The sequence below is a fragment of the Puma concolor genome, chromosome E1 (genome assembly GCF_028749965.1).
Source record: "Puma concolor isolate L17-30 chromosome E1, mPumCon1.1.hap2, whole genome shotgun sequence".
Taxonomy (NCBI): domain Eukaryota; kingdom Metazoa; phylum Chordata; class Mammalia; order Carnivora; family Felidae; genus Puma; species Puma concolor.
Window position 1 is genome coordinate 39,370,001 of NC_141680.1, and position 24,422 is coordinate 39,394,422.

At 57.9% G+C, this 24,422-nt stretch overlaps 1 protein-coding gene, 1 non-coding gene and 1 pseudogene across 8 annotated transcripts in view; all 3 read left to right on the forward strand.

The window, feature by feature from the left end:
* The window catches only part of ARHGAP23 (Rho GTPase activating protein 23), an 80,165-nt gene that overhangs the window by 36,736 nt on the left and 19,007 nt on the right, over nt 1–24,422 (forward strand). For 4 of the 7 annotated variants that reach the window (XM_086687143.1, XM_086687142.1, XM_086687149.1 and 1 more), the window contains exons 4-17: nt 755–853; nt 1,036–1,114; nt 1,278–1,332; nt 3,931–5,095; nt 6,690–6,845; nt 7,057–7,168; nt 7,352–7,409; nt 8,970–9,113; nt 15,316–15,636; nt 16,943–17,004; nt 17,284–17,414; nt 18,094–18,215; nt 18,606–18,761; nt 23,984–24,062. In XM_086687143.1, the coding sequence (XP_086543269.1) occupies nt 755–853; nt 1,036–1,114; nt 1,278–1,332; nt 3,931–5,095; nt 6,690–6,845; nt 7,057–7,168; nt 7,352–7,409; nt 8,970–9,113; nt 15,316–15,636; nt 16,943–17,004; nt 17,284–17,414; nt 18,094–18,215; nt 18,606–18,761; nt 23,984–24,062 (2,739 nt within the window). Of the gene's footprint in view, nt 1–754; nt 854–1,035; nt 1,115–1,231; nt 1,333–2,599; nt 2,760–3,930; nt 5,096–6,689; nt 6,846–7,056; nt 7,169–7,351; nt 7,410–8,969; nt 9,114–15,315; nt 15,637–16,942; nt 17,005–17,283; nt 17,415–18,093; nt 18,216–18,605; nt 18,762–23,983; nt 24,063–24,422 lie in introns of those variants that run through there. The other 3 variants (XM_086687146.1, XM_086687147.1, XM_086687148.1) reach the window with 3 other exon arrangements.
* Nucleotides 18,770–24,062, forward strand: LOC147574329 (large ribosomal subunit protein uL16-like; annotated as a pseudogene).
* Nucleotides 19,442–19,575, forward strand: LOC112854225 (small nucleolar RNA SNORA70). The gene has a single exon (XR_003222956.2). It is a non-coding gene; the product is annotated as a small nucleolar RNA SNORA70 (small nucleolar RNA).

Below are 24,422 nucleotides of genomic sequence, written 5' to 3' on the forward strand. Positions count from 1 at the left end.
CACAAACCGTGAGATCATGACCTGAGCCGAAGTTGGTTGCTCAACTGACTGAGCCACCCAGGTGCCCCAAGGCAAAACTCCTTTAACGGGCAGACTTCTTTCTCTGCCGTTGGGGCTTCTGCTGGGCAGTTGTGGTGACACTCCTGAGCCTCATCGCAGAGGCCCCTGGGGGCAAGGGGAAGAGCCAGCTGACCTAGAACAGGCCCCTTTCTCTGATGGAGACAGTTAGCAGCTGGGGTGTAATGTGATGTCATGAGGGGGTGAGTACTCATCTCAGGATCTTCAGGCCTCTGCTTAGAATCCTCTGCCCCTAGGGAAGGGGGTGGGGTGGGAAGCGTGGGCATGAGTGTCTGTGAACCTCAGGGCTTTTCTGCAGCTTTCCCCAGGTCTGTGGGTGTGGGCATTCTGCACGTGTGGGTGTCTGCCCCACTAGACAGGGACCTTCACGAGGTCAAGGCCCATATCTGTCCATCCTTTTCAGTCTACTTTCTGGCACAGTGCTGGGATGAAAGCACCATTTAAGGAGTGATTTCTGTGCGTCCGCGAACGTGTTTTCCCCACACTGGTCTTTGTTCTCCCAGGGGCGGATCCTCTTGTCTTATCCTATACATCCACGTCTCTGTGAATGGGTGGGTCCGTGTTTGTGTCCGTGTGAGTGTGACCGTTCTCTGAGCGTGTGTCCCCTGTGTGCGTAGCTGTGCATGGGTGTGACCTTCAGCAGCCACCCCCAGCTAACCTGGCTGATGCTCACCAGGACCCTCCCCCCGGCACCACCGCCTGGAGCCCATGGATACCATCTTTGTCAAGAATGTGAAGGATGATGGCCCCGCCCATAGAGCGGGCCTTCGCACCGGTGAGCTGTCCTTCTCTGGGTCTCTTCCACCTGCTCTCTGGTTAGGATGGGATTCTCAGATCCAGGTGTTGGGGAAGGCCCTGTCCTGGCGCTGTCATCCATGCCTGGTGCAGGGGTTCTCAGGAGGGGCCATGGTCACCCGTTGGCCTGCTCACATGTGGTTCTGCCCCCCCTTTCCCCAGGAGACCGGCTGGTGAAGGTGAACGGGGAGAGCGTCATTGGGAAGACCTACTCCCAGGTCATAGCTCTGATCCAGAATAGGTGAGTGCCCCCTGCCTCCCTTCTCCTGTAATAGCTCCCAGCACGCTCATTGAGTCCCTGCACACCACCCCCTTGACCCTGGGGTTGCCCTGGCGACCAGGATCCCTGTTCTCCCAGACCCTGTTGCCTCAGCCTGGCCTGACCCCCTGCCCTGTCTCTGTAGCGATGATACCCTGGAGCTCTCCATCATGCCCAAGGACGAGGACATCCTCCAGCTGGTGAGTCCTGCCCTGCTGTCTGAGGCGGAGGGGCCCTGGGGCCTGGGGGCGGGATACGTCTCCTCCTTGGGGCCTCCCTTCTGCCTTCGGGAGGCAGAGAAGAGTGTAGGGCGCCGCACCAGTCCGGCACTGCCCAATCAGGGATGCCAGGCCCATCCCTGGGCTGGGGCCGGTTGTTGCTTCATTCAGGGCTGCTCTGTGCTGGGGGAGGGGGAGGCGCTGGCCTTGGCAGGCAGGATTCCTGCCAGAGTATCTGGAAGGAGGGTGGCCCAGCGGGCCCTGCCAGACTGGCACGTTCTTGTCGGCTCCCAAGAGACTGTTCTCCACACCCCCTCCCTGCCTGGCCCCGAGTGAGCATGTCTTCTGTAGCTGTGTCCACACACACACACACACACACACACATGCAGACTTACACACGCCTACGTATGCTATCTTTCTGTGCACACCGACCCCAGGCCTGTCCCAGAGCCCAGGGCAGTCCTCTCTGCCCAGTGTCCAATTTCCTGATCTCATGGGTCTTAGCCAGATGCCAGCTTGCTTGCCCCCAAGGTCACTGCCCCCCTGGGGGAAGGCTGAGGGCCAAACCCAGGAGGCCCTGGGAGCCGGGCTGGCTTCTGCCCTGGATGTGCTCTCATAATCACTGTAATCACGGTGCCATGCTTGGCACCCTGCCCCTCTGGGAACCTCCACCCTCTGACCTGGATTGTCCCCTTGCCCTTCATGGGGAGGGGGAGGTAAGCGTGGAGGCCCAGAGAGGTGGATGGCTCTCCACAAGTCTCAAAGGCCCTGCGGGTACACTTCCCCCAGGCCGAGGCAAGGAAAAGCCAGGAGGGGGTGACAGGGCGGGATCTAAGGCTGCCCTCCATCTCTCCAGCCGGAGGAAGAGGAGGAGGAGGAGGAGGGGGGCAAGGGGTGGGGAGAGCAGCAGCCTTGAGCTCTGTTACCGGGGTTCGAGGTTCGGGTAGGCTGGCGGCCCCAGATGTCAGCCTCTGGGGCCCTCCGCTGGCCCCCTCCATCCTAGGCCAGCCAGAGGGTGGGGCCCAGGCATTCCTGTGGTTGTGAGCCAAGGCTGGAGGCCAATGGGGCCGCGGCAGCTGCTGACGCCACCGCCGACGCGGCGAGGCCCCTCCACACCCATCTTCCCCTCCCTCCTCCTCCCGCCAGCCAGCCGCTGAGAGAGAGAGAGAGAGAGAGAGAGAGAGAGCGAGAGAGAGCGAGCGCGCGCGAGCCGGTGGGGGGCCGAGGGCAGCCGCTGGGAGGGCAGACTGGGGGTGGAGGACAGAGGTGGGGCCAGCACAGTGGTCAGTGGGGGTTCACCCCCCGGCCAGGGAAGGCGGAGGCTGGCCACGATGCTGTCGCCAGCGCCTCCCCCGCCGCCGTGGTGATGCGGGGAGCCTGGGGAGCCGGCAGGATGGCAGGAGGGAGAGGTATGTGAGTGTCCCCCGGCTGGGTGTGTGGGTCCGAAGGGGGCTGAGTGTGAGTATGGGGGGTGTGGTCTAACTTGTCCTCATCACATGATGTGTGTGCCTGGGACTGGAGGTGTAGTTTATATGTGTCTCATTGTGTTTCGCTCTGTGTGTGTGTGTGTGTGTGTGTGTGTGTGTGTGTGTCTTTGGGTGTGTATTTTCCAGTATCTCCTTGTGGTGTGGCACGCACATGCGCGTGCGCGTGGGAGCGTGTGTGTGTATGTGTGTATTGTGTTTCACTCTCCCACCCTTTGATACTTCACCCTGAGAGACGCCCCTGGGCACCCATCAAGGGCCAGGCTAGGCCAGGGCCACAAGGCCTCTGTCCCTAGGGCCTGCCTCCTTTTTTGGCTGGGCCTGGGCACCGGCCCTGTCACTCCTCAGCAATGCAGCGTCAGCCTCGGCTCCCAGTGCCAGATTCCAGGCCTGGGGTGGCAGAAGGTGGCCTGAGGCCCCTTAGACGGTCCGGCCCCTCCCCCAAGCCTGGCCCAGAGGGAGCAAGAGGTGGGCAAGTTTCTCTTCACTCCGGAGGCCTAGGAACCAGGCCCTGGCTCCCCATCCCCTGGACGGAGGGACGGCGGGGCTTTCCCAGCCCCCGCCCACCCCCAGCCCACCCCGCCGTGGACACACCCCTTGGTCAGCTGCCGTCTCTGTCTTCTGCCACCTTGACTGGTCTCTGGTGGGTTTTCCCAGCCCAGCCCGGGGGGCTGTGGGCACTGTTGGATGTAAGGCAGCAGGGAGGCGGCTGAGGCCAGCATGGGGGAGGACCCCAGAAAACAGATGTTGGAATGTTTGTGGCTACAGGCAGTCCTTGTCATAAGTCTTAGAGAAATCCTGGCTGTTTCTCTAGTGAGAGAGAGAGAGAGAGAGACAGTGAGAGAGTGTGTGTGTGTGTGTGTGTGTGTGTGTGTGTGTGTGACTCTCAAAGGCCTCTAATTTCTTTGTTCTCTCCCTCCCTCCCCCCGACTCTCTTTGGAGCATGCCTTCCGGCTCCCACCCACTCAGGGCCCCCCTGCCGCTTGGTCCTTTCCCTCAGTCCACTTCTCTAGGGTCCTGATCTCCCAGGGCTGATGTAACTCCGCCCTGTGGGACTTGTCCAGCCCTGCTCACCTGCCTCTGTGTCCCCGGCCAGGCCTACTCCCAGGATGCCTACCTGAAGGGGAACGAGCCGTATTCTGGAGAGGCCCGGAGTATCCCAGAGCCGCCTCCGATCTGCTACCCTCGCAAGACTTACGCCCCGCCAGCCCGGGTCTCCACCTGGGCCACTATGGTGCCTGAGCCCCTCTCAGCACTGCCCAGTGACCCCCGGAGTCCTGCCGCCTGGAGTGACCCGGGGCCCCGCGTCCCTTCTGCCACCCGTACCCATCCGGACAACTCTTCCTTGGGGATGAGCCAGCCCCGCCCCAGCCCTGGTGCCTTCCCCCGCCTCCCCTCGGAGCCCCGGACGCCCCGTGCCTTTCCTGAGCCTGGCAGCCGGGTGCCCCCCAGCAGACTGGAGTGCCAGCAGGCTTTGTCACACTGGCTGTCAAACCAGGTACCCCGCAGGGCGGGGGAGAGACGGTGTCCTGCCATGCCCCCCCGGGCCCGCAGTGCCTCCCAGGACCGGTTGGAGGATGTGACTGCCCACCGCCCATGGCCCTGCTCCACCTCCCAGGGTGCCTTGAGCCAGTTGGGTCAGGAGGGCTGGCACCGAGCTCGCTCAGACGACTACTTGAGCCGGGCCACCCGCTCAGCCGAGGCGCTGGGTCCAGGAGCACTGGTGTCACCCCGTTTCGAACGCTGTGGCTGGGCTTCCCAGCGTCCGTCTGCCCGCACCCCTGCCTGCCCACCCAGGGACCTTCCTGCGCCCCAGGCCCCACCCCCGCCTGGTCTGCAAGGCCTGGATGACATCGGCTACATCGGGTACCGGAGCTACAGCCCATCATTCCAGCGCCGGACTGGCCTCTTGCACGCGCTCTCCTTCCGGGACTCACCCTTCGGGGGGCTACCCACCTTCAACTTGGCTCAGTCCCCTGCATCGTTCCCGCTGGAGGCCTCCGAACCACCCAGGGTTGTGCGCCCAGAACCCAGCACCCGGGCTCTGGAGCCCGCCACCGAGGATCGCCGCGACGAGGTGGTCCTGAGGCAAAAGCCTCCCACTGGCCGGAAGGTCCAGCTGCCCTCCGCAAGACAGATGAACCTTGGGTTTGGTGAAGAGTCCCCAGAGCCAGAGTCCAGTGGGCGAGTGGAACGCCTGGGCAGGAAGGTGGCCCCTTTGGCCACTACTGAAGACTCTCTGGCTTCTATCCCCTTCATTGGTGAGTGACAGTAGAGGTGACTGTCTTGGGAGACTGGGTCGTCTGTGCCCTGTTTTACCCCACCCACCTGTCAACCATGGGCAAAACTCTGGGTTGAGTGCCGATTTCTGTTTGTCCGTCTGTCTGTCTGTCCATCCATCCGTCCTTTTGTTCTCTCCTGCATCCTGTCACCCTTCCTTTCATTCATTTCTCCCCCAGCCGTCTTTCTTTCCTCCCTCCCTCCTTCCTTTCATCCTTCATCCACCCGTCCACCCACCCATCCATCACTTCTCTTCTTTTCCTCCTCCCTTTCTTCTTCCTCCCTTTGTTCATTCATTCTTCCTTCTCGTCTTCCATCATTCTTTCTTTTCATCCTTCCTTCCACCCTTGCTTTCTTCTATCCTTCCTTTGTTCCTTTTACTTTTTGTTCCTTCCACCCACCCTCCACCCATCCATTCATCCAACAAATATTTGTGTCAGGCACCGTGCTAGGCTTCAAGCTCTTCTGGAGCGTGTGGTCCAGCAGCCGGACAGATGATCGGACAAGAACAACCCCATGGTGTGTGTGTGTGTGTGTGTGTGTGTGTGATGGGAGTACAGGGGACTCTAGGAGACAGAGAAGGGTGACATGGTCCAGACTGGGGCGTGGTAGCCAAGGAGAGAATCTTAGAGGAAGGAGATTAGGGCTAAGATTTAAAGGATGAGAAAGAGTTAGGGGGAGAACGTAAAGGGAGAGAATAGAATATGCCAAGAACCCTGACGTGAGAGAGGAGGGTGCCTTTCGAGGTTGCCAGAAAGGGTCCAGAGGGGCTGTGTCAGTCTCTGGGGAGTTGGGGACGTTATCCTGAGAACAGAGGGGACACTGAGAGTTTGCTGCCTGTGGAACAGATGTTGGATAAGGGAGAGGCAAGAGAGAGGAGAGACAGGGTGGTTCCCAGGTTTCTGGTCTACCTAGAGGATTGTGCCTCACCCCTACATCGGGAATGAGAGTGGGGCAGGAAAAGGTTTAAGGTTTGCTGACTGTGTCTATGAGGGTGCAGGATAGGCTGGGCTGGGTCTAGGGGCTTGAGATAAAGACCAGATACAAGATCATGAGACTGGGACCAGAAGTGGAGCGACAGTACCTGGAACTGAGCAGGGTGAGCTCACCCTATGGTGGTCATGGGAGTGAGGGAGAAGAGGCCAGGCCAGACCCAGCCCTGGCCTCCCCTGGTCAGCTTTCGGTCAGAGTGGGCAGACACAGCGTCAGTAATTTCCCAGTGTGAGGGGGAAACGTAGCGCCTGCCCTCAGGGAGCCCCCAACTGACGGAGGAGACAGTCCTTATCCTCAAGAGACTCCCGGTCTGGTGGGGGAGATAGTCCAAAGCTCTCAGGAGCCCAGTCCAGGGAGGGTGGCTCAACCTCAGGCCTGGGTGTGAAGGAGGAGGCAGGGGCGGAGCCTCCATGCTCACAGTCTGGGGATGGGGGGGCCCTTGGCCACGGGCGTATTGCCAGCAGGGCCTCGGAGGACCTGAGCCTTGGGCACGTGGTCTGGGCCAGGACGCGAGGCTGGGGGCGGGGGGCAGGCAGGTTTAGCTTTCTGCCACCTTTATCCACCACTCCCCTCTGCTTGCAGATGAACCCACCAGCCCCAGCATTGACCTCCAAGCCAAGCATGTCCCTGCCTCCGCTGTGGTCTCCAGCGCCATGAACTCAGCCCCCGTCCTGGGCACCAGCCCATCCTCCCCAACCTTCACCTTTGCCCTTGGCCGCCATTACTCCCAGGACTGCAGTGAGTGCTCCCTGAAGCCCTTGCCCCGTCCTTTCCCTGGCTGCCTGGTCCTCAGGGGTCTCTGCTGGGCTTGCTGCCTGATGTATGGCCTCTTCTTGCCGGCTTCTGCTACTCCAGGGGCCCCGTGGGTGGTCACCTCCTGGCCCTGCCCAGACAGGAGGGCTCCAGGGAAGCCCTGGTCCTCCTGCTGACCCTGTGGGTGGCTTTGCAGGTAGCCTCAAGGCCGGCCGCCGCTCCTCCTACCTGCTGGCCATCACCACAGAGCGCTCCAAGTCCTGTGACGATGGGCTCAACACCTTCCGGGAAGAGGGCAGGGCTCTGAGGTGAGGACAGCGTGTGGCCGTCACAGCCGCCCTGACTGGGCTGGGACGGGGCTCTCGGCCCTGGTGTCCTCTATGCCGCCCAGGCAACGAGCTCCCTCCCTGGAAGGCTTCTGAGCCTTGGGATTTGAGGAGAAGTCCTAGCTGTGCTTCCTACCTCCCTCACACTCAGTTCTCACTCGCCAGGCGCCTGCCAAACCGAGTACCCAGCCTGCGGATGCTGCGAAGCTTCTTCACTGATGGGGTGAGTGGTGAGCGTGTGCGGGCGAGAGTGTCCGGGGAGCTGGGGAGGGACCGATGCCTCGGCTGTGGAGCCCCGTCTCGGGGTGGGTTTCTAGGCCTCTGGCTCCCAGGGCGGGAAGTGGTCTACTCTGGCTCCTGTGTCCCTCCCCCACCCCCCACCCCCCAACCCTGTAGGTGACCCCCTGGTGTCAGCTATATGGGCTGTGTCATCACTTAAAGACACCCGCACCCTCCACCCACCCAAGGCCTTGGTCCGTATCGTTCCCCCACTTAGAATGCCCTTTCCACACACTCCCCTCCACAGCCACATGACTCACCTTTTAATTCCTTTTTTTTTTTTAATTTTAATTTTTTACATTTGTTTATTTATTTATTTTTTTTTTTAATTTTTTTTTTCAACGTTTATTTATTTTTGGGACAGAGAGAGACAGAGCATGAACGGGGGAGGGGCAGAGAGAGAGGGAGACACAGAATCGGAAACAGGCTCCAGGCTCCGAGCCGTCAGCCCAGAGCCCGACGCGGGGCTCGAACTCCCGGACCGCGAGATCGTGACCCGGCTGAAGTCGGACGCTCAACCGACTGCGCCACCCGGGCGCCCCTCACCTTTTACTTTCTTCGGGTTTATCTCCACCTTTTCTGAGACTGTAGCCTTCACCCCTGCCATGTGATGCCTAGTTTCTCCTTAGCGCTTCTCATGTGATACAGTCTATGCACCTGTCCCCTCTCTTGCTTGTCTCCCAGATAGAACGTGAGCTCTGTGAGGGCAGGGATTTCGTTTCGTTTGCTTGCTCCCTGTGGGTACCAAACACTGCCTGCACAGGGTGGCCTGGGGCAGTATTTGTGTGGTGTCTTCAGGGGAGGGGGGACACTGGAAAGGAGGGGGACACAGGACTGAGAGTGATGGACGGGCTGGAGCTTCCAGGCTCAGACCCCGGGGAGACGTGGGGTCAGTTCTGAAATGGCCTTAACCCTTCGTGATTACGGGTAGACTAGAAAAGCCACTTGATTTCAAACCCTCGGTATCTTTGGTTCATTTAACACCTTGAGGATATTGTCACCTGGCTTATTCCTTATCGCTTCCTCTGCTTACTTAACTCTCCCTTGACCTGTCACTTCTGTTGCTGGAGTCGTGTTGACACTATCACTTCCTCTGTTTAACTCCTTGTGGACATGACTACATGCTCCACTAACTCAGCCTTTGTTGATGTTTCCACTTCCTCTGTTTATTTAACTCCGTGTTGTCACAATCACTTCCTTTGTTTCCTTAGTTGCTTCAAGTCCATAAAATTAAAGGAGGTACCAGATTGGCTTTTCTAGCGTGGTGAGACATGTGGTCGGCAGGTCATAGCCTTTCTTCCTTTCTGGCTTCCTCGGCACATACGTCCCATGACCTCAGCGCGGTGGTTCAGAGAGGGCAAGCGGGGCCTGTGAGGCCACACAGCACAGCAGAGCGTAGCCCAGGCATCCACCAGGCCCGCGTGGCTGTGCGAGGTCCATGGGCCTTCTGGCATGCTGGCACCGTGGGAGCCCCCCTAAGTTGCCCTCCGTTGTGTCCCTGCAGTCCTTGGATAGCTGGGGTACTTCCGAAGATGCTGATGTTCCTTCTAAGCGACACTCAACCTCTGACCTCTCGGACGCAACCTTCAGCGATATCAGGAGAGAAGGCTGGTTGTATTATAAGCAGGTCCTCACCAAGAAGGGGAAGGTAAGGTGGTTGGCAGCCTGAGGTGGAGGTGGATGGATGCTGTCTCCGGCAGAACTCTCCGGCTTTTATACCCGCCCCACAGCCTCTGGAGCCAGAGGGAACCAGCTGAGGCTGTAGCCTGAGGGGTAGAGGTTAGATGTTAGGAAGAACTTCCTGGGGGGCATAAAGAACTCACGAACAAGAGGGTTTAACCAGAGAGGTCGTCTCTGCTGCTGTGGGAGGGATCTGGTCAAACTGTGCCTGGAATTCTGACAGAACCATCCCACAGTGATCCTTGGTTGGCTGATCGCCCCAGAAAGGATCACTGGGGGCTCACGGAAAATGAGGGAGCAAGGCCAGGGTGATTCTTTCGGAGGAGCTGAGACCCCAAAAGAAGACAGACGTTAGCCTTTTCGGGGCCTCACGGGGCCAGCAAAGCTTTTAGTCTTTATCCTAACAGCCACTGAAGCCCCTGGGGTCTCTTTCATTTGGCTTCCTGGGGAATGAATTAGAGAGGGGCCCCGGCTGGGGCCGGCTGGAGGCAGGAGGACCAATTAAGGGCGACCACAGCGACGGCTGGGCATGCAGGTGGCAGGGGGAGACAAACAGGATCCCAGAGCGAGGAGGCCGGGGCCCTGGGTCCACGGAGGCGACGCGGCCCGGGCGAAGCTGAGCGGAGCGGTTAGCATCGACCTGGGCTTGGCCCTTGCCTGCATCATGAATTGCCCGGGGGAAGCTTGGGTGACTCACCCGCCTATGACTCAGTTTCCTCGTCTGTAAATAGAGCTAACAACAATCCCTAGCATATACACCTGTTGCTGAGGATTAAACGAGATGATCTCAGCAAAAGTGCACCCAGTGCCTGGCACGGGGAGCTGCTAGTCCTCTGCTATTAGTTGAATTTTCCGCCCCGCCTTCTGGGGGTCTTGTACCTGGAGAGAATGTAAGCTTTGAAGTCAGACAGACTGGGAGCTCCTGCCCAGCCACTTATCCAGCATATGGTTTTGGGCAAGCCCCTTAACCTCTGTACCTCACTCTTCTGATCTGTAATGTGGGGACAGTGCCATTCTACGTCCCGGGCTGGTGGGAGGTGGAGTGAGATGTATGGGCCAGGTGGGGCTGGCATCCATCTGTGCCCTCATCCAGTCCACGATAATGACCGAGTGCCTGCCATGCTCCCGATTCTCGGTCGAGGTTCTGGGTATTTAGTGGTGTGGGAGGCAGGCCATCCCGCCCCGCTGGGGCTCAGGACAAGCAGAGGAAGCACCCGGTGCATAATAGTTGCCAGCCCACGACTGTCAGGACTGGAGAGCTGAGCCGAATGGCACGCAGTAGGTGACCCCAGCCTATGCGGGGTTGGGGGAAGGTGTCGGGGAGGCTGTGACATGAAGGGTGTGTGAGAATCCACAGAACAGGGAGGGGGTGGGAAGTGCTCTGACAGTGGAGATGCCCTCCTGGATGGTCTGGGAGAAAGGAACAGAGGGCGTGCTGGGTGGTCGCGAGCCAGGTGAGAGGTAGAAGCCGAGGTGGGGAGTCAGGTGCCTGCTTCGGGACCTCATCACCCAGGGCAAGCCTTTGCAGGGGTTTAGATAGGGATGGGAGGTGTGTAAGCCCAGGAGGCAAGGATCACATCTGTGATAGGAGGTGACAATGCCATTGCCGCTGTCCAGGTGAGCGAGGGCGAGGGCTCTAAGGTCGTGGCATGGGGCGGAGGGAAAGGGACAATTTAGAGACACTGAGGGACCGATGGGTTTGGCTTGCTGATGGCTGGGAGGTGAGGGAGGGTGGAGGAGGCAGATGATGGCTGCGGGGGCGATGGGGCCTTCCCTTGAGCCACAGGGCCCTGGAGGGGCAGGTTGGTGAGTGGAAGCCAAGGGTTCCTTTGGGGACTTGTGGAGTCCAAGGGCCCTGGGTCATGCCCCGGTGGGGGTGTCCTGGGTTCAGAGGCTCTAGGGCTGTGGCACCCGGGAGGGAGTCTATCAGGGTGTGCACTTGTAGCCACAGGTGTGGGAGCACTGAGGGAGAAGGCGAGAGACTGGCTGCACCTTGAGAGGAAGTGGGGAGAGCAGACCAAAGAGGAAAGCCAGCAAGATGGCAGGAGGGGTTGCCTAGGAGGGCAGCAGGGGCCAGCTGTGTGAGCTGAGGAAGGGGAGATGAACCCTTCCAGCCCCAAGTTTGAGCTCCTCTGAGGGCCAGGGGAGAAATGCTGACTCTGGCCTGCGAGGTGGCCCATCTCCCAGCTCTGGATGGCCCCCGGCAGCCGCACCACAGTGTCTCCCAGGCAGGGACGGGAACTGGGCCCTTCCTGCTCACTGACCGGTACTGGAGGACAGGGGCTTCCACTCCTGGCTTGGCCAGGACCCGATTTCACTTGTCCTCTTGGTGCTGTGGCCTGGGAGTTAGGAGAGGGGTCATTAAGTCAGCTTCGGGCCCTTAGTCTGTCCAGGGAACTGATGTCCAGCCGGATGTTGTCCGCTCTGGCAAGTCTAGCCTCTCCCGGGTAACCCCCACCCAGCCTCCAGGCTCTTTCAGAGACCATTCACTGTCGGGCAGAGGGAGGTAGGTGTGACAGGTCCCTGCAGTCACAGACCTACCATTTGAGCAGGATGTAACCTTGGGAACTGGCTAGTTCACCTTTCATTTACCAGTAGGGAACACTGATGCCAAGGGAGGGGGCTTGACTTGTCCAAGGTCACCTAGTTGGTTCGGTCTCAAAGGGTCACCTTGTTGGGGCGCCTGGGTGGCTCAGTCGGTTAAGCGTCCGACTTCGGCTCAGGTCATGATCTCACGATCCGTGAGTTCGAGCCCCGAGTCAGGCTCTGTGCTGACAGCTCAGAGCCTGGAGCCCGTTTCAGATTCTGTGTCTCCCTCTCTCTCTTCCCCTCCCCTGTTCATGCTCTGTCTCTCTCTGTCTCAAAAATAAATAAACATTAAAAAAAAAATTAAAAAAAAAAAGGGTCACCTTGTCACCCCCCTCACTCTGACATAAGAAATTCCCCTGGAGGGGCGCCTGCGTGGCTCAGTGAGTTAAGCATCTGATTCTTGATTTCGGCTCAGGTCACGATCTCATGGTCATGAGATCGAGCCCCGAGTCGGGCTTTGTGCTGAGCTTGGAGCCTGCTTGGGATTCTCTCTCCCTTTCTCTCTGCCCCTCCCCACTTGCACGCCCACTCTCTCTCTCTCAAAATAAAAATATGAACATGAAAACAAATTCCCCTGGAAGGTCATGTCATTTCCTGCTCTGACAATCCTGTCTGGGTCCAGCAGGTCTGTGGTGGTGGCCAGGGCTCATGGTCAGATGTGGCCATGTTACCCACCAGCCACGGAGTTTCCTCATCTGGCTCGTTCTGAGGGCAGAGGCCCCTGTTGGATGAGTGGTAGGTAGGCCACCGGTGCAAGGAAGGGAGCCCTGGGCCTGATGGGGGAGAGCCTCTGCCCTCAGGGTGCTCCGAGGATGATTAATTCATTAATTCATTTATTCAATAAATATTGATGAGCACTTACCCTACGCCTGTGGAGGCTGTAGGCTCTTGGCTAAGGATGTGAGAGGACAGACCAGTTCCCGGCCCCCAGGAGCTTCCCATTTACTGGAGAAATCTGCAACCAGCATTAAGCGCAGGTTACAGTAAGCACTCAGGGAAAATGAACAGGGTGATGTGAATTGCCTTTAATTCTGGAGGTAGCAGGGAGCTGCCTTTATTAAAAAAATGGTCAGTGGGGACTCCCGGGTGGCTCAGTCGGTTGAGCGTCTGATTCTTGATTTCAGCTCAGGCCATGATCTCACGGTTCGTGAATTCGATCCCCTTGTTGGGCTCTGTGCTGGCGGTGTGGAGCCTGCTTGGGATTCTCTCTCTGCCCCTCCCCAACTCATGCACGCTCTCCACTCCCCCCACCCCCCCCCCACCCCCCGCCTCAAAATAAATAAATAAATGTTTTTTTTTAAAAAAGAAAGAAAAAATGGTCAGCGAAGTCCTCACTGAGGAAGTGATGTTTGTGACATTTGATCTCAGATCTAAAGGGCAAGAAGGAGGCCACATGGAGAAGTGAGGGAAGGGGCTCTGGCCAGAAGGGACAGCAAGAAAGAACAAAGGCCCCAAGAAAGGAAAGGGTTGGCTTGTTCACTAGAGAAGGGCCCCTGTGTCTTGACACAGCGAGAAAGAAGTCGGTGGAGAAGCTGAGTTTGGAGGGGGAGAGACACATCATGAAAGTTCTTGGGTTTGATTCCAGTGGCGTTGGGAACCTACCAGGGAGTGCTACGCAGGGGAGAGACACCATCTCGCTTACATTTTAAAATGGTGGCTGCAGGGGCGACTGTCTGACTCAGTGGGTAGAGTGTGTGACACTGGATCTCAGGGTCGTGAGTTTGAGCCCCACGTTGGCACAGAGATTACTTAAAAAAAAAATGGTGGCAGCTGTGGGGTGGAGAGTGGATTGCAGGAGATGAGGGTGGGGACTGGGAGGGTTTGTGTAGTTGTCCAGGTAAGAGGTGTTGGTGATATAGACAAGGTGGTAAATATCGGGAAAAGGTGGAGACAGGTGGTATTTTGGAAGCAGCACAGGTATGACTTCCTGTTGGGTTGGATGTCAAGGGTGAGGAGGGGGGGGGGTCAAGGGCAAGTCCTAGTTTTCTGGGCAACTGGGTAGATGTGTTGAGCTGGAGAAGTTGGGGAGGGCTGTGGAGGAATAAGTTTGGTGACAAAAATCAAGTACCCCGTGGAGTGCCTATGAGACATGCACATGGGGACACTGAGTGGGCAGTGGGAGGTGCAGGACTGTGGCTGGGAGGGGTCGGGGTCGGGGGAGGATGCTGGACCAGGGATACGTTTGGGAATCCCCATCAGTAGACAGATGGGATTTAAAGCCACAGGTGTGGATGACATCACAGGAGAGACATTCAGGGAAAGGGGAGCCCAGGGCAAAGTTCTGGAGCTCCCCCTCCTGTAGGGCAGGGGCTTAGCCTCCGCTCTAGAGTCATGTGGGGCCCCATGATTCTTTGTTGTGGGGGGCTGTCTTGGCCATCGGGGCGTGTTTAGCAGCACCCTTGGCCTCTACCCACTAGATGCCATAGCACGTCTCCAGGTGTGACGACTGAAAATATCTCCAGATAAATGTCCTCTGGGGACCATTCGCTCCAGTTGAGAACCGCTGATGAGAGCATGTTGTGTGTGGGGGGGTTGGGGTGGGAGGGAGAAAACCAATGGAGGAGACTGAGAAGGAGCCAGTGGAATGAGGAGGAAAACCAGGAACCACGGGGTCCCGGATGCCAAGAGAGGGCTTGGAGAAGGAAGGAGCTGCAGGCTAGTAACGTGCCTCAGAGAGGCTAAGGAAAAGGCCAGGCCGGACGGAGAAGCTGCTTCGGCAGCACGAGGGGCCAGAGTGACCTTATGAGTGGCCTCTGAGACCAGGATACAGAGTAGAGTCTTGAACGAGGGGCAGACAAGCTGGGAGAGCAGGTGCGGTGGGGAATTCTTGATCAGTTTGCTGTGCAGGGGGCAGTGTGTGGACTTAGGAACGGCTTTACAAGGATTTTATGTAAGGTGGGCTAGGCTGGGTGAGGGCCTCGCTGCTGCTGTGGGGGCATTGCTGACCAGATGCTGTTGATGCTAGTATTTTTTTTTTTAATGTTTATTTTTGAGAGAGACAGAGACAGAGTGTGAGCGGGGGAGGGGCAGAGAGAAAGGGAGACAATCTGGAGCAGCCTCCAGGCTCTGAGCAAGCTGTCCGTACCGAGCCTGACGCTGGGCTTGAACTCACGAACTGCGCGATCATGACCTGAGCCGAAGTGGGAGGCTTTAACTAACTGAGCCACCCAGATGCCCCGTTGATGCTAGTATTGATTGATTGATGGATTGATTTTTGAGAGCGCGAGAGAGAACTGGAGCAGGGGAGGAGCAGAGAGAGAGGGAGACAGAGGATCTGACGAGGGCCTCACCAGCTGTGAGATCGCGACCTGAGCCGAAGTCGGATGCTAGTGTTTAAAGATGCTGGTGTTTAAAGGAAGGTTGGGGGACTGAGAACGGTGGGTAGGGGTGTCCAGGCAGGTAAGGGGCTGGGCGGGAGGGTGGGGCAGGGGGCTCCTGGCCGTGGGGCGGGGTCCCCACTGCTGTGGCCGCCTGCAGCTCCCGGGGCCCCCTCGCGCTGTGGGGGCGGGGAGGGCAGGCCCCGCCTCTCACACCCTCCCCCTTCCCGTGTCTCCCCCCCCCCCCACCGTGTCTCCCTGCAGAAAGCGGGCGGCGGCCTGCGCCAGTGGAAGCGGGTCTACGCCGCGCTGCGGGCGCGCTCCCTCTTGCTGAGCAAGGAGCGGCGGGAGCCCGGGCCGGCGGCGGCGGCGGGGGCGGCGGCGGCCGTCGCAGGTGAGGACGAGGCGGCGCCCGTCTGCATCGGCTCCTGCCTGGTGGACATCTCCTACAGCGAGACCAAGAGGAGGCACGTGTTCCGGCTGACCACCGCTGACTTCTGTGAATATCTCTTTCAGGCTGAGGACCGGGATGACATGCTGGGCTGGATCAGAGCGATCCGAGAGAACAGCAGGGCCGAGGGCGAGGTGAGGGCCCGGCCGCCCACCAGGGCTGGGGTGGGGCGGGGCGGGGCGGGGCGGGGTGGGGGTGGGGGTGCAGGGAGGCCCCAGGGCCGTCCCTCCCCTGCCGCGGACCTCGCTTCACCGCTCTGAGCCTCAGTTCCCTCCTCCATAAAATGGGCCAACAGGGGGTAACCCCTGCAGCCCTACGTGCCGGGGCTTTGGCGTGAAGAGAAAATACAGACAGCGGCTCCCGGAGCCCTCGGCACCCTCAGTGCTCCCTGGCCGGCAGGAACACTAATAACTATAGGGAGGGCACGAATTATTATCGTTATTATCATTATTATTACTGCCTTGGGCAGGCTGTGGCACAGAGAGGTCAGCTCCCGGCCAATCTTAGGTCTTGCTTCAGAAAGCCGGGGTTTCTTATGGAGTGAATTACAGAATGCGGTGCCCCTGTGCCAGAACCGTGGCTGGCCCTTCTGACAGGGCTGGCCTGTCAGCAGGGCACCAACACATTGACCTTGGGAGGAGGCCAAGAGGATTGGCCTTTGGCAGCAGGCTGCACTGGTTGAGCCAAAGGCTTTGGCAGGGATTTCAGGGTAGTTTCTCAATGGCGCCCCCTCTTGGGAAGCTGCAGCTGCACACCCAGAGCCGGGGCTGACGTTTCCGTTTCACTTGCCCGCCCCCCTCCAGCAGGGGCCTGCACCGAGGTGCCTTTGCTCACGTGCACACAGCTCTGTGGGGGTCCTGAGCTCGGGGGCTGGTCTCTGCCATGAGGATGGTGGGCCAGGGGGAGAGGGGTGCCAGCACCTGGCCTCTGGGCCACAGACCCTCTTACTGACAAGAGACACATCCTTTGGTTGAACCAGGCTCTGCTCCCCTCAGGACATTGTCTTTCCTTACTGTAGGGAGGAAGGTACCTGGAATGTGTGGCCCTGTTCTGGGGGGCCTGGCTGGGCTGTCCCCAGCAGGGTACAGTCAGGGGGTCCCACGTGACTTCCATTATTGCCAGGGCTGCCAGTCCTAGGGGCATCTCCTCTGTGCCTGGCCAGGAATGTGATGAGTGCTACATGCACAATTCAGCAGCCCAACCCTGAGGTTGCCATGTTATCTTCTTTGTTACTGTGGAGGAGACTGAGGCTCAGAGAGGCCAGTGGATTACCTAGGTCACACAGCTGGTGAGGGGGTGCTCGGGAGTCCAGCCCTGGTCTTTCTCGCTCCAGGGTCTGAGCCCTCCAGCTGGCGAAGCCGAGGCAGGGGCCAGGGATGAGGCCTGAGTTGGCTGGCTGTGGGCACTGAGGGGGTCTGCTTTCTCTTTCCTTTTCTCCAGGACCCCGGCTGTGCCAACCAAGCTCTGATCAGCAAGAAGCTTAATGATTATCGCAAAGTAAGGTGAGGTCCAGCTCTCATGAATAGTCTTGACCATGAGGCGGGGGGCACTCCAGACAGAGGTCATCCTCCTGGCCCACCTCTGGGCCCGAGGCAGCCTCTGAATCACCCTCTATGGGGGTGGGGGTGGGTGGGTGGGTAGGCAGAGCCTCCAGTCCCCAGAAGGACAAGGAGGCATTCGTCAGGGATGGAGGGGAGGTCTAAAGTGGTAGGAGGCTGGGGCAGGTGGCATGTTGGGTGACCCCAGATGAAGACTTTTCTTCTCCTCCTTTTCCTACACAGCCATAGCTCTGGGCCCAAAGCTGACTCCTCCCCCAAAGTCTCTCGTGGCCTGGGGGGCCTCAAGTCTGAGTTCCTCAAACAGAGTACCGCACGTGGCTTCAGGACTCAGGACCAGTCCGCAGGGAGCAAGGGTAGGAAGGTGGCTGCTAAGGGGGCAGTATGTGTGTGTGCACATGTGGGAGGGTGGGGGTCAGTTCTGTGGGTCTACATGGGAGCCAAGGGCTTGTGTGTGTGTGTGTGTGTGTGTGTGTGTGTGTGTGTGTGCGCGCGCATGTGTTGGGCTGGATGTGTGCCAGGATTATCCTGGTATGTCAGTCTGTGTGTGTATGCCTGTGAGGGTCTAGGGGCTTCCAGAGTCTTAGGGCTGGAAGGGCCTGGAACCTGATTTCCCTCCGTGACATCCCAGCTGGGTGTTCTCCAAGTCCCTGCCTGTGTCCCTTCAGGAGCAGGAGGCTCATCCTCTCTGGAGGCGGCCTTTCCCCTCTTTATACACTTTCGACTATTAGAAAGTTTTTTCTTTGGTTGTATCAGAATCTGCGACCCCCACCTTGTTGTTTTAGCCCTCGAGGCCATATAGAAGTCCTTACTTTCCTCCGAGGGCTGACTCCTCAGGAATAAACCCCCTCATCTCTGAGGCCTTCTCTCAGGATATAATTTCCCATCAGCCCTCAGCATTCCAGTTGCCTTTCTGATGGAGTCCCCACATGTCCAAACATGGGTGGGTGTGTGTGACCAAGTGTGGCTGCTGCCCCTCCCCTGCTGCCCCCGACCCCCGCTCACCCTGACTTTGTCTGCCTTCTCCGACCCCAGATGACAGTGCTGCCACTCCCAAAACCCCATGGGGCATCAACATCATCAAGAAGAACAAGAAGGCAGCTCCTAGGGCGTTTGGGGTCCGTCTGGAGGAGTGCCAACCAGCCATAGAGAACCAGGTGAGCCCCCGCCGTACCCCAGGACAGGCAGAGAAGGGGGCAGACCAAGGCACAGAGGGTCAGAGCTGTGAGGGACTTTGGAACCAGCTCTCCGCCTCATCTTAGAGACACCGTGGTTGTGGGGGTTGTCGGGGGGCAGAGCCCAGGGAGGGAACAGCAGAACTGAGGCAGAGCCCGGAATCCCCACCCTCCGGTCAGTGCTCCCGTGCCCACCGTGGTGAGGCTCTGGTGCCCGGAGACGGTGAGGGCCTTCTGTTCCCCTGCATGGGGCCCCCAGGCAGCAGCTCCGGCCGTGCACTGCTGCCGTCTTGGCCTTCCCCCCTCTTCTGGCTCACCGGTGGGGAATCCTGCCTCTTACCTTCCTAACACGTCTGCCCTGCCTGTCCCCAGCGGGTCCCCTTGATCGTGGCTGCGTGCTGTCGCATCGTGGAGGCACGGGGTCTGGAGTCCACGGGCATTTACCGAGTGCCTGGTAACAATGCAGTGGTGTCCAGCCTGCAGGAGCAGCTCAACCGTGGGCCCGGGGACATCAACCTACAGGATGAGGTGGGTGCAGCCGGGGAGTCTGTGCAGGCGGGGAGGGGCCGAGGCGGTGTGTGTGTCTGTCGTGTTCCTTGTACCCTGCGGCGTGCCTGGCAGCGGGCCGGGGCACGAAGACGGGTGAGACGGGGCCTGTCCTTGCGGGCCAGGCCCGGGGATGGGCATCCCCCCAGCTGAGGCCCGACAGGTGCAGTCGTGGCTAGGGAGCCTTGAGGCAGAGGCTCGCAGGCAATAGTTTGGGGGCCTTGAGGATGAGTAGAGTTCACTAAACGCCGGTGAAAGCCGGGCGAGGGCATTCTGGGCCGAGGGAATGGCCTGGGCGAAGGGGCGGGCCCTGAAGGTTTGCCAGCAGTCGACTTGCCTTCTCTGTAAAGGACCAGGTAGCAGATGTTTTAGGTGCTGGTTACCACGCGGTCTCCTCCTCCTCCTCCTTCTTTTTCTTCAGTCCTTTAAACACGTGAAAACCGTTCTTAGCTCCAGGGCCACACAAAACCAGGCCACAGGCTGGACTGGACCCGCAGGCTGTGCTCCACAGACCCCTGGCTTAGAAGGGGAGCCTGTGGTATTTTCTGGAGCAGCCAGGACTTTGAATGGTTGCAACGTGGGAAGAGGAGGAGCCGGTCAGATGAGACAAAGCCGGCTCGTGAAGCAGTCTGACAGCCACACTTAAAAGTTTGCAGCAGGCTCAGCAGCCGGTTAAGCCGACTGTGCTCTTTCCCCACGGGGACCCAGGGTGCCACGGCTGCAAACAGCAGCCTCCTTGGTGGTGTATGCAGCCTGTCGATTGTATAGGCTGCCCTAAGGGACTTTGGGGACAGCCTTTCCCAGTGGACATTGAGGTTTGGCCTCATGTCTCCGGTCTAGGCTCCAGACGGGTATGCGGTGTGGGGGGACGGGGCACCTTTGGAAAGCCCCCGGTCACGGTGGCCAAGGTCCGCATCGGCCAAGTCATCATGTCCATCTGTACCAAGTTGCAGAACAAGGAGTCTGTGATCGAGGCCCTACACAGGGCCAAGTTCAAGTTCCCTGGCCGCCAGAAGATCCACATTCCCAAGAAGTGGGGCTTTACTCAGTTTATTGTGGATGAATTTGTAGACATGGTGGCCGAAAAGCGGCTCATCCCAGATGGCTGGGGGTCAAATACATCCCTAATCGTGGTCCCTTGGACAACTGCTGGGCTCTGCATTCACGAGAATCTTGGCTCTGTCCCTCCCTATTCATGCCCACCAATAAGTTCCACTTCCTGTAAAAAAAAAAAAAGCTCACTTCTTAAAAAAATGTCAGTTATATCTCAGTAAAGCTGGAAAAAAAAACTAAAGAAATATATATTTTTTTAAGTATTTATTTTGAGAGAGAGCGAGCATGAGCAGGGGAGGAGCAGAGAGAAAGAATCCCAAGCAGGCTCTGCCCTGTCAGCACAGAGCCCAATGTGGGGCTTGAATCTACAAACCATGAGATCATGACCTGAGCCAAAACCAAGAGCCAGACGTTTAACTGACGGAGCCACCTAGGCGCCCCCCCAAAATGTATATTAAAAGAATTTAAAACATTTTTTTAATGTTTTATTTATTTTTAGAGAGAGAAAGAGACAGAACACAAATGGGGGAGAGGCAAAGAGGGAGGGAGACACAGAATCCGAAGCAGGCTCCAGGCTCTGAGCTGTGAGCACAGAGCCTGACGCGGGGCTCAAACTCACACAAGATCCACAAGATCGTGACCTGAGCCAAAGTCGGAGGATTAACTGACTGAGCCACCCAGGGGCCCCCCAAAGAGATATTTTAAATTTTTTTTTTCAACGTTTATTTATTTTGGGGACAGAGAGAGACAGAGCATGAACGGGGGAGGGGCAGAGAGAGAGGGAGACACAGAATCGGAAACAGGCTCCAGGCTCTGAGCCATCAGCCCAGAGCCTGACGCGGGGCTCGAACTCACGGACCGTGAGATCGTGACCTGGCTGAAGTCGGACGCTTAACCGACTGCGCCACCCAGGTGCCCCAACAAAGAGATATTTGAATGTGAAAAAAAAAGAATGTGCAGCAGGGTCAGTGTTTCTCAAACTGTATTCCCCCAAAAAGCTTTGGGAGGCTGGGAGCAGGTCAGGAACCCCGGTCTTTGCTCAAACTAGAGAAATCTGCTTTGTTCTGTTTTTAATGTCATTTTTTTTTTTTCATATTGGGTTTTCACGTATGATTCTGTCTGGCAAAAAGGGGCTCTGCTGAAAAAGATTTTTGGAAAACCAGGAATCTGGGCAATGAAGTCCCATGAGTCACATATTTAGTGAAGCTTTATGTGATACCTGACCGTCTTCCTGCCCTTGGGGAAAAAATGGAGAGACAAGATAAGTACGTGTGGGACAGTGGCCAAGGGAGAAGGCTGCTCTCTCACCAAGGGCCAGATTGTGCGATGAGGAAGGAGAAGACGCCGAGGGCCGGAGCAGGTGGTAGACTTGAGTGTTTGAATCTTTGAAGCGTGAATGGGAGGGGGCAGGTGGACAAGAAGGCAGTCCAGGCTGGGAACGATGGCATTTTCCAAAATCCCAGAGAAGGGTCTGAGTGTCGAGACAGAGAACAGGCCCATTTCATTCCTCCTTCCTGGGCTTGCCAGTGGGGAGGATGAGGCCCGGGGCAGGAGGTGGAGGGCTTTTGATGGCTCCACTGAAGTCTTTGATCTTGACAGTAGGGACAATAGGGAGCCTTCAGTGGTTCTTCAGCTGGGGAGGCATAAATGAGAGTGGAGTCTGCTTTAGCTTATGTCTGACGGATACAAATGAGGGAGGCCCAGAGCGGGGCATCCAAGGGAGAAATTGCTGACATGTGGGAAGTGCAAGGGGCCAGGAGGACACGGTGGCCCCAGGGGAATAAGGAAGACGGGAGCAGCTCTAGGAGTTGACCACATGAGAGGGAGGAAGGGGGGTGCAGGGAGGAGCCAATATTTGAGCTGGGGGCTGGTGATATCTCTCTGGCAGAAACTGGGGAGTAGGGCCCGAGAGGGAAGATGTGTCAGGCAGGCCCCCCCCCCGGATTTGGGGTGATGGCACAAACAGGCAGTCCCCAAGAGTGCACTGGAGGATGGACACGGTGGTGTTGGGGCACAGGGTGGGACGATGGAGGGATGGGGCACAGAGTGGGACGATGTGGGCAGAGGGTGGGCAGCAGGAGTGAAGGGCCAGGCTCCGTGTGGGACAGAGGAGAGGGGGGGCTCAGGTGAGGCTGGGGATGAGTGGCAGATGTGTGCACGTGGGAGGGGTCCAGAAGCCTTGGGTTTGGCAGCTGGGAGATGAGAACAGCCAGGAGGTGATGGGGCAGGTGGGCGGGCCCTGTGCTGGCTTGGGGTGGATATGCCCAAAAGCACATTCGCTGGGGCTTAGCCAGGGAGAAGCATGGCCGGGGCTGGGGGGGCAGCGGACCCAAGTCAGGGCCCAGAGTGTGCTGGGCGTGTCGTTTTGTCTCAGACACCAGTCCTGTCCTCTGTCTTGGGGACCGCTGGAAGTTAAGTGCTGTGGGTAGGGTGACCGTAACTCCTGATGAACCTGAGGGGGAGGGTATTGTTCGTGGGATGGTGTGGGGCCATTGTACTGAGTGTGTGTGTCGTGGAGCTGCGTGTCTTTGTGGAAGGTGTTACCTTGTTTTCCGGGCCTGAGTTACTCTGAGCCCTTCCGGTCAAGGCTGTTACCCTGGACTTTGCACGGGATGGTGGTGCCCCCTCGTGGACACAAGGGACAGTGACCGGCCATGCTTCATTCATTCTTGCATTCAACAATCCATTTATTTAAAAAAAAATTTTTTTTTAATGTTTATTTATTTTTGAGAGAGAGAGACAGATTGTGAGCGGGGGAAGGTTAGAGAGAGAGGGAGACACAGAATCCGAAGTAGGCTCCAGGCTCTGAGCTGTCAGCACAGAACCCAATGTGGGGCTTGAGCCCACAAACAGATCAGACCCGAGCTGAAGTCGATGCTTAACCAACTGAGCCACCCAGGCGCCCCAACCATCCATTTATTTAAAACAGGGTTTCTTGGGGTACCTGGGTGGCTCAGTTGTTTAAGCGTCTGACTTTGGCTTAGGTCATGATCTTGCAGTTTGTGAATTTGAGCCCCGTGTCGGGCTCTGTGCTGACAGCTTGGAGCCTGGAGCCTGGAGCCTGCTTCAGATTCTGTGTCCCTTTCTCTCTGCCCCTCCCCTGCGCGCGCTCAGTCTCTCTCAAAAATAAGTAAACATTAAAAAAAAAAACAACCCAGGTTTCTCAATCTTGATGCCTTGCAGAATAATTCTTTGTTGTGGGAAGGTGTCCTGTGTATCACAGAAAGTTTAAAAGCATCCCCAGACTCTGGTTGTGGAAACCAAGGGGGTTCTGTCCCTGGGGGTGCGATTCTGCCCCTGTTGAGAACTACTGACTTAGGGCATATAGGTGCCAGGCTAACTGAGCTCACTAGGTGATAGGAGCACAGTGGGGGACAGGGCAGACAGGACAGGACAGACAGTCCTGCCAGGCAGGTAGGCAGGGAAGGAAAAAAATGCATACAACGGTGACAAAGTATGGTAAGTGCCATGGAAGAAACAAGGTCAGGGCTGTTGTACAGATGAAAGAGCAGAGGCATTGGTGGCTGTGTTAGCTGTGACTGTCAGGGAAGGCGTCTCTGCAGAGATGGCATTTGGGTAGGATGAGGAGGCTGGCCTGTGAAGGGCAGGGGAGGAAACTTCTAGGGGAGGGAATTGGCATGTGCAAAAGGCCTGAGATAGGCAGGTGCCAGGCATGAATGACTGCTATGTCATGGATAAGGAGAGGGGGTCCAAGGGTGGCTCTCCACTAAATGGGGAGCCCTGGGAGGCAGGATTGAGTGCTAGTAGGCCCGAGGAGGTCCAACCACCAAGGAGGTTTCCCTCACTTCCGTCCCATAGTGCTTTCACCAAAGAAGGTACCTAGTACTTGCTGTGGGTGGGCAAATGCTGGAGCTCACTGGGCTTGCTGGAGCAGGGAGGGGTCGGGGCCAGCCGGTCAGGGGGCCAGGACCTAGCTGGGCGCTGTTCTGCCGCCACCACCCTGATTAGTCTCCTTAGGCCGGAGATTCCCCGGTCTGGGCAGAGCTTGGTGTGGGTGTACCCCAGGGAGGGCCGGGCCGGGCTAGACTAGCATGGAGGCGTGGGAACCTGGGCTGGGCCTGGGGGGGGGGATGGGGTTTGCGTACCCCGCTGGGCCTGCCTGGGACCTGACGTCTTCGCCCTCTCCCCAGCGCTGGCAGGACCTCAATGTGATCAGCAGCCTGCTCAAGTCCTTCTTCCGAAAACTGCCTGAGCCTCTTTTCACCGACGGTGAGTGGGGGTGGAAGTGGAGGACGGGAGGAGGAGGGACACCTGTCTGTGCTGCACTCTGACCACTTTGTTTTATTGGGTTTGTTGGCTTTACTCATTGGGTTTTTGTTGTTGTTGTTGTTTTTAATGCTTATTTATTTATTTAATTGTTTTAACATTTATTTTTATTTTATTTTATTTTATTTTTAATTTTTTTTTTAACGTTTATTTATTTTTGAGACAGAGAGAGACAGAGCATGAACAGGGGAGGGGCAGAGAGAGAGGGAGACACAGAATCGGAAACAGGCTCCAGGCTCTGAGCGGTCAGCACAGAGCCCGACGCGGGGCTCGAACTCACGGACCGTGAGATCATGACCTGAG